Here is an 8,956-nt window from a genome sequence, read left to right as displayed (position 1 = left end):
TGCCCTTCTCAGTGCCCAACTCCACAAGCCCTGCCTGGAGATAGTCCCCTGGATAGTGTTCAGATCCTGTATGGATTTGGATACGGAGGATACAGGTTGCCTGTTTAAACACAATTGTGAAAGGATTGCCAGCAGAGGTGGCCTTGCCCCAGAAATAGTCTGCCATGTTGCTATAAGTCTTATAGGGTAAGCAATTCTCAAACATCACAATATCTGTAACCATATCTGCAGGGGGATTATAGGGGAATCTAGAAAAGTCTTCTTCAAAATCTTCATCTTTCAAATTGTTTGCTGTGCCCTGGAAGGAAGAGTAGTGCCCAATGTGCTGGAAGAGGGATGGTTTGAAACAAAGTTGGAAGGAGCTCCATGGGCCAATAAGTGACAACTGATTTCTGTAAATCAAAGTGGATCATGGACTAGATGGTATTTCTGGTTCCTTCAAACCCTATGATTCATATGAACCCTAAGTTTTGGCCTACTGCATATTTCTAAACCCAAAGGGTACCCAACAATGGCTCCTTTTCATCCTGGAGAGAAGTGACCAGTGGAGTCCCACAGAGTTCTGTCCTGGGCCCAGTGCTATTCAACATTTTTATCAGTGACCTCAATGAGAGAATGAGGGCATACTTAATCAAATTTGCAGATGACACCAAACTAGGAGGAGTAGCTAATACCCCAGAGAACAGGATCAAAATTCAAAATCATAGAATCGTAGAGTTGGAAGAGACCAGTAAGGCTATCCAGTCCAACCCCCTGCCATGCAGGAAATCCAAATCAAAGCATCCCTGACAGATGGCCATCCAGCCTCTGTTGCAGAAAACACACTTGCTAAAACTAGTATCAGGTAGTTTTCAGAAGCTATTTCATCTTGGGATGGAAACAGTCTAACCTCCCCAGGAAAGGAGTTGGTGTCTCATGGGCAGCCACTGAGAAGCCTGTAGCCCTGTTCACAAGAAGGAACACGAGGATAACTCATGTGGGAGAATACATCATTCGAATGCTGGAAGGAAACGATGGAGCTACAGGACATAAACGAACACGCTTCCCTTGTGAGATGTTTGTTTTCAACGTTGAAGGCGGGATATCCTCATAAGGTTGGTTTCTCTGTTCGCTCAAAGCAGGTAGGACCAGAATTCTGGTGTGTGAACCTGGGGAACCCATCCCCTTGTTGCCCAGTCAGTGAAATAGCAGCTGGAGGAATGTCTAATAACTAATTATCAAAGGCTAACAACAACAAGGTTCTAATAATAATTAAGAACAATCCAGTCCTATAACAAATAACCTTAAGTGTAGAGATTCCCGGTACGGGAACGCAGTCCTTAGTCTCGGGAGGGCAGGAGGTCTCCGTCTAAACGCTGAAAACAAACTCTAAGGTAAGCCAATGTTTGTTTTTGCAGCGGTGAGGCGAAGCCTCCTTCAAAGGGCATCCAGAGCCTCCCTGAACTGGGTGGGAAACTGAGGTAATATCTGAGTTATAAAAAGGAACGTTGGGTACTTACCGTGACACGTTCATTCCTGCAGAGAAGGGTCCTGGCATCCTGTAATCTGGGTTTAGTCCTCCTATTGCGTCCTGTAGGCAGGGACAATAACAAAAGGACGGCCCCTATAAGGGAGGGCTAGCCCCCCTGAGCCTCAGTCAATAACAACCAAGCGACTAGTAGGTAATCAAGGAACTGAACTTTGTAACCTCAGCTAAGGGTTAACTAGAACACCTTAGAAAAAACTAGTCCAAGAACAAAAAGAACTCAGGAAACCAATCCAGCAAAAGAAGAGAACAAGGCAGGTCCAACAGAGCCAGGCAGGGTCGGAGGCGCAGGCAGCACCCGGGGGCAGGATGCCAGGACCCTTCTCTGCAGGAAATGAACGTGTCCGGTAAGTACCAACGTTCCTTTTCCCAGCAGAGAGGGTCCTGTCCTCCTGTAATCTGGGATTTACAAAAGCCTCTCGAACTGGGAGGAGGTGCGCTAGGAGACTGTGGCCCCGACACAATCTGTTGGAGGAACCTCCTTTAAATGACGCCCCAGGGACTGAGACACGTCCAGTTTGTAATGTCTTTGAAGGTCGAAGCGGACTTCCATGTGGCCACCCTGCAAATATCTGACAGGGAGGCGCTAGTGGTCAAGGCCGCAGGGGTAGATGCACTCCTGGTTGAGTGCCCTCAACCCCTTGGGTGAGTGAGGTCAAGAGTTCAGTAGCTCTTTTGAATCAAGACCTGATTCACTTACTCAGAGTCGAGACTGGTACCTTGCACCCCAAAGAGCCCAGGCGAAAGGAAGAAACATCTCAGATGACCTAGGTTGAAGTCCTTTGATGTAGATTTGAGGGCTCTCACACATCCAATGTGTGCAGGTCTTTTCCAAGTCTTCTTAGGACTGGGCAGAATGAAGGCAGGAGAATGTCCTGGACACCTGAAAGGCTGAGTTGACCCCCAGGCACGAAGGTAGGGTCTGGACGAAGGCACCTGAGAGGCAAATACACAAGTCTTTAGTACCGACAGGGCCCCGCTCTGACACCTCTGGCGGAGGGAATGGTCGTGAGAAAGATGACCTTGAGGGAGAGGTGTTTGGGAAGGCCTCCCAAAGGGACTGATTGGCCCAACCGTCAGAGCTTTAAGACCGTGTTCACATCCAAGATGAAAACGATGTCTGGTGGGCAGGCCCTGTTGGAAAACTCCCTCAACAGCCTCTTAAGTGAGGATGGCTGCCATTCTAGCTGCCTCGTATGGAGCAGAGAACGACGTGATGGCAGACACCTGCTAAACCATGTAGGTCAAGTCCCTCTTAATGTCATCTTGGATGGACTATAGCAGGTCAGCCACTGAAAACCTGAAGCAGTTGATGAGACTTGCCCAAGCAGTGGATTATGTGATCAATCAGAATAGCACTGATCTAATCTGGACCTATGGCAGCTTCAGCCTTCCTGATCACCTTGTCAACTGGTTATAGCAATGAAGGTGATATTAAGGTGATTTCATTTATATAATTAAGATACATCTGAAAGAGGATGTTAATGTTGACTCCAATTAAAATTTCAAAACAATGTGCAGTCTTTACTGGGACATCTGTGAACCTGTGTAAAATAAGACTAATCCCATGGTTAGGCACAGAAGACATGGATAACTTTATCTCGCAGACATTGGAGTCATGAGAAGCTGATGCACTTGTGTTAACAGGCCTGTGGTCAGATTAAGTCTGATTTCTCTTGAGGATGAACTGTCTAGAGGCTTCAAAAACACCCCAATTCCATGTAGCCGGCTATCCTCAACCTGTATGAAGGCTGAGGGGTCTCCTCGGCTAATGAACTGCTGATTAAGGAGCATGAAGGGAAGGGGCTTGGCAAGGATAGCCCTCTGGTATCTAATTTTGAGGAGAGAGTTTTCTCCAAAAGGGATCTGTCAAAGGAACACACCTAAATTTAAAATAGTATAGTGGGCCTCATATGGAGTTGGATTTAGGACTTTGCATGGATACAAATCCATGGAAGCTCAAGGACTAAAATATAATCACATAGAAAAGAGTCTCTTATATAAATAGTAAAATCTAGTTTGCTGTGTCGTATTTTGTTGTTTTTGGATTATATATATATATATATATATATATATCAAAATACATACATATTAAGCTGTGGGCATATAGGTGGCTGGTTAAGTCTCTATTGGAGCTGATGGCATATTGAGCATTTTTCTAGCAGAAAACAAGGCATAAGCACTAGGAATCGTTTTCCAGCCCCAAGGTAGTAAACAATGGTGTTGTTTGGACCAGACCATGCCATGAAAACCCAATCAGGGATAAGACACTCACCCACACAGCAGCTAACCTTATGACCATAAAACCATAGAATCATGGGTTGGGAGACCACAGGACCATCAAGTCCAACCCCCTGCCATGCGGAAATCACAATCAAAGCATGCCCAACAATAGCAAAGGATTGTAGCTCCTGAGACAACTAAAGAAAGGATTGGCAGCCTGACCTTCATGGCCTGAGCCCAATTCATCATATGCGAGATAGACCTTGTTACAATAGGCCTTCCAGGGCAGGGAGCCGTAATTGCAAGCCCATCAGGGCTTATATTTAAAATTGTAACTACTAGACAAGGTAAAGGAATTGGGTCTTGTGGCAGAGTCCCAGGCTCTGGGATGTCTGAATGATTTGAAGCAACTCTTAGCGAAAAAACTGACTATATGTTTAAAACCATCTGGAAGCCATCCTGGAAGAAACTGTGTTTTTTTTTGTTTCTTCCCTTTAACAGACATCTCTCCAACGAAAGAAGGAAGGCAAGGGGAGCCACATCTTTGAGGCTAGCTGACTGAGGTGTACTGTTTTATAACAGGAACATAATCCTTTTGCCACTCAATGGAGTTTGGTTGGTCACCTTAATCCATATATCTGTCACTCTATGAGATTTCTTAGCAAAGATCCTAAGCATGTAAGCATTAGGGTTGCTGAGTGACCAGAGACCTTTCCTTGCTTGAGTCACCCTGTTTATAGGCATTTAAATGAATCTGTATTGTTAAAGCTATGCTCTTAATGAGAGTGCTATGGCTGACAACAGTTTGTACAAGGAGGTAGAACATGTGCTCCATGCTTTGGCTGTTCTACCTAGGCAAAAAGGTCTGGACCTAAGGAGACATTGTGGAGCCCATGAGGAGGCAAGAAGGTCATCAGTGGGTTTATGGCTGCCCCTCCTTGAAGAATTAGTTTCCAGGCATCTTCTCTGGCCTGGAAAAAGGAGAGGGGGGTGAGCAGAAACAGCACACTCAAACCTCATGTGCTACACGTAATAAAATGAACACCAGAAAGGTTAACCAGTATCTCTTGTAAATCTGAGTCCCACAGCCTGTTGCTGTGGGGGCTCTCCCTTCATGTTTGCCCATCAAGGGAGGCTGCGGGCAGTAGCTCTTCCAGGCACTGAGGAACTGCTCCTGGTTAGCAGGACTAAGATATTGCTAATCATGTGGTAGATAGCTGCATATGGCTGTGTGTAGCCCTGATACTCACAGGGCACTTTGTTTTATTTATGTTTAAAACAACCCCAACTCAAGCTGGGGTTTACAGCTTAGCCCTTTTAATTTCAGGCAGGCTTTATAGTAACCTGGCTGCATTAAGAAGCTAGCTTGGTCCTCAACTCCCTCCCACTTGCTAGGTAGCTGGAAGGGCAGAGGGACTGCTGTGGGCCATGGCTCTCCATTTACCTGAGGTAAGTCTGTGCCCTGAGAAAGGATAATCTCTGATGGAAGGAGAGGCCAGCCTCAAGTCTCTCTCAAGAGTGCACGGCTTTGGGGCAGCCAAACCATTTGGGGTGAGTGAACTCTCCACCCATGATATCACAATGGTTAACCCTTTTTGTTGTTGTATTTTTGGGGAGGGAACACAGGAGGATTTGTATCCATGTGGTCTCTCCAAGAAATCCTTGGAAAGGAATTGCGGAACGAATTAATTTCGTAACCCGAGGTAGCAGTGTAGTTTGAGTGTTGGACTAGGATTGCTGGAGACCAGGATACAAATGAACTGGGTGGCCTTTGGCAGGTTACACCCTCTCAGCCTGAAAGGAAGGTAATGACAAACTGCCTTTCAACAAATTGTGATGAGAAACCCCACAGCAGGTTCAGCTAAAGATCACCATATGCTAACTATCCCCTGTCTCCACACCAGGGCATGACTTTCTCTGTCTTTTGGCAAGAAGATCTGGGCATGTGACGGCAGCCACTTTCTCCAAGTCTTCCCCTTTTCTCCACTCCTTGGAAAGCTCTCCCTCTTTATCCATTTCTGAAGGATATAGTGGGAGGAACAGGACTTAGTGGGAGCAAAGAAGCACGATGTGGCTGCTTTCTACTTCCACTTACTGAGTCGAAGCTTCTGTCACATATGTAAGACAAAGCACCTTATCACACGGCGGTTTTTGCAACTCCAATTCGAAGCCACTCCAGGTCCAAACATGCGAATTCATGTTATACCGTGATTGATTATCACACGTGATTGCTTTCTATGGGGGATCGTTCCGAGCCAGATCCAAAATCAATCCAAAGTGACTCCTGATGTAGGTTAATTCGGTAACAAGCGAATTCAAAAAAATTGTTTCCAAGCTCACTTCTATTTCAATCTGAACTGGTCTGGTGTGGAAGATCATCCCAATCTCTCCCCCCCCCCATCCCCCGTGTCCTGTTCCTTCATCTTTCTCCTCCTCCACCCCGATCCTGCCCCCCTTGGCCCCTCCGTCCTGCTCCTTCATCCTTTTCCTCTCCTTAACCCTATGTAAGACGAATGAGTGAGTTCTGGGGTGAAAACAGAAGGGAATACAAGGAGAGATGGCATTCTAGGATAGGAAACAAAGGGAAAGCAAGAGGATGGAAAGGAGGAGAGAAGGAGAGATGGCATTCTGGGATAAGAAATGGAGGGAAAGCAGAGGATGCAAAGACGAGGAAATCTGAAACTACCCAAAGGCACACATGCATAAGTTGACAGAATATGCGAACATTGCTGCCAGTTTTTTTTTAAAGGAGGGAGGAAAGCACCCATTCTGTTGGCCAATGGTTGTAGGACGCGTCACATTTGATGAAAGCGGAAGTGAATTTGATTGACAACAAAGGAGGCTCCATTTTAAAGTGTTATTACAAATGTGAACTTCAGCAGGGCAAACTACATTGATCAAGGAAAAGGGTAGTGGGAGGTTACTATTCAGCACTTGCACGATCACAAGAAAGATGGAGCCTTACTCAGAGAGGACAGGGCCCCCACAATCTCCTCCATCACTTCCCGATGAAGGGCTCTTTGGCCTGGATCCATCAGGGCCCACTCCTCCTCTGTGAAATCCACAGCCACTTCCTCAAAGGTCACCTGCAGAAAGAAAATTATTCTTTCAGAGTGCTCAAGAAAATTGAAATTCCTACAGGATGCGATCCACAGGCCCCTTACAGTGACAACTTGTGATGGAAGCAAAGGGAAAGAACAAAATTCTGTGAGGACCAGGGAGTGGTCAGATGGGCACCCAGCCCACCCCTTTCTTGGCTCACTTGAGATCTTGTCCCCTACCTGAGCTAGTCTCCCAGAAGCTGTTTTGAATCCATCAGGATGAAGAGATGTCCTTGTACACATAGATTCAGTCCTTCTTCCACCTCCTGGGAGGAAGAAAAAAGGAAAGATAGTATTTCTAACCCTTCCCTCTCCTTTCAGTCTCTCCTACATGTGAAAATGCAACATACACCATTTCTCACATCAGGCTTTATTGCATTGTTTTCTGCAGACATGCTACTATAACTGGATACTCAAAAGCCTGTGCTTCTCCCATCCTCCTTCATCCTCCTCCTAGTGCCAATGTTGCTAAAAAAAAACTAGCTACAAAGAGGATGAGGAGGGAAAGGAAGGCTGGTCAATCATAAAAAGTGCTTGCAAAATATACTTCACTGTCAGAGGCTTTGTTAACTTGTGGTATGCCTGCATTTTCATAGTGCTAGTTAAGATTTATAAAATGGTCCAAGTGCTTCAATTGATAAAAGTCTGCATATTTCACACATATTTGAGAAGGGGGAGTCAAATAGGAAACTTCCCTCCTAGCCCTTACTCATTGAAGGGGACATTCCTCCTCTGCCTTGTGTGATCCACTTGGGCCACTGCTTTGGACTGGATTCAAAATGACATTTCTCCTTCTCAGCCATCTCTTTCACAAATAAGTCCTGCAGCAGAAGCACAAATGGGGAGAGAAGGGGAAGAGAGAAGAATTAAGAATTACATCATTATGATGATTTTTCCCCATTTCTATCCCCCAGGACTTGGATTCATGGTGATTTACAGCAAGCTGAACAACAACAAAAAAATAAAAATAAATGTACACACAAATTATAGTTAAAAGGCAAGCTATCTACAGAACTGAAACCATTAAAACATAAGAGACTAAAAGGAAAGATTAAAACAGCAGAAACACACATTGCTAAAACTAGTATCAGGTAGTTTTCAGAAGGCTATTTTCATCTTGGGATGGAAACAGTCTAACCTCCCCAGGAAAGGAGTTCGGGTCTCATGGGCAGCCACTGAGAAGCCTGTAGCCCATGTTCCCACAAGAAGGAACCACGAGGATACACTCATGTGGGAGAATACACTCATTCGAAATGCCTGGAAGGAAACCAGATGGAGCTTTACAGGACATAAACGAACACTGGCTTCCCTTGTGAGATGTTTGTTTTCAACGTTGAAGGCGGAGATATCCTTCATAAGGGTTGGTTTCCTCTGTTCGCTCAAAGCAGGTAGGACCTAGAATTCTGGGTGTGAACCCTGGGGAACCCATCCCCCTTGTTGCCCAGTCAGTGAAATAGCCAAGCTGAGGAATGTCTAATAACTAATTATCAAAGGCTAACAAACAACAAAGGTTCTAATAATAATTAAGAACAATCCTAGATCCTATAACAAATAACCTTTAAGTGTATGACTGATTCCCCCGGTACCGGGAACGCAGTCCTTAGTCTCGGGAGGGCAGGAGGTCTCCGTCTTAAACGCTGAAAACAAACATCTCACAAGGTAAGCCAATGTTTGTTTTTGCAGCGGTGAAGGCGAAGCCATCCTTCATAAGGGGCATACCAGAGCTCCCCTGAACTGGGTGGGAAACTGAGGTAATATCTGAGTTATAAAAAGGAACGTTGGGTACTTACCGTGACACGATTCATTTCCTGCAGAAGAGAAGGTCCTGGCATCCTGTAATCTGGTTTAGCTCCTCCTATTTGCTCCTGTAGGCAGGGACAATAAACAAAAGACGGCCCCTTTAGGGAGAGCTAGCCCCCCTGAGCCTCAGTCAATAACAAGCCAAGCGACTAGTAAGGTAATCAAGGAACTGAACTTCTGTAACCTCAGCTAGGGTTAACTAGAACACTTAGAAAAAACTAGTCCAAGAACAAACAAGAACTCAGAATACCAATCCAGCAACAAGAAGAAGACAAGGCAGGTCCACCAAGAGCCAGGCAGGGTCGGA

General features: G+C 45.5%; 1 protein-coding gene across 1 annotated transcript; it reads right to left on the bottom strand.

The window, feature by feature from the left end:
* Positions 1-6,597: 6,597 nt before the first annotated feature.
* LOC121924294 (KRAB domain-containing protein ZNF747-like) lies at positions 6,598-8,611 on the bottom strand. The gene is made up of 3 exons (XM_042455634.1): positions 7,559-8,611; positions 7,030-7,115; positions 6,598-6,834 (listed from the first exon to the last, which is right to left on the bottom strand). The coding sequence occupies exons 1-3, from the start codon at positions 7,650-7,652 to the stop codon at positions 6,691-6,693; spliced, it is 324 nt and encodes a 107-aa protein (XP_042311568.1). The 5' UTR covers positions 7,653-8,611; the 3' UTR covers positions 6,598-6,690.
* Between the last annotated feature and the right edge of the window lie 345 nt (positions 8,612-8,956).

Source organism: Sceloporus undulatus, chromosome 2, assembly GCF_019175285.1.
Source record: "Sceloporus undulatus isolate JIND9_A2432 ecotype Alabama chromosome 2, SceUnd_v1.1, whole genome shotgun sequence".
Classification (NCBI taxonomy): domain Eukaryota; kingdom Metazoa; phylum Chordata; class Lepidosauria; order Squamata; family Phrynosomatidae; genus Sceloporus; species Sceloporus undulatus.
Note: the sequence above shows the minus strand (reverse complement) of the source record. Positions and strands in the feature narration are given on the sequence as shown.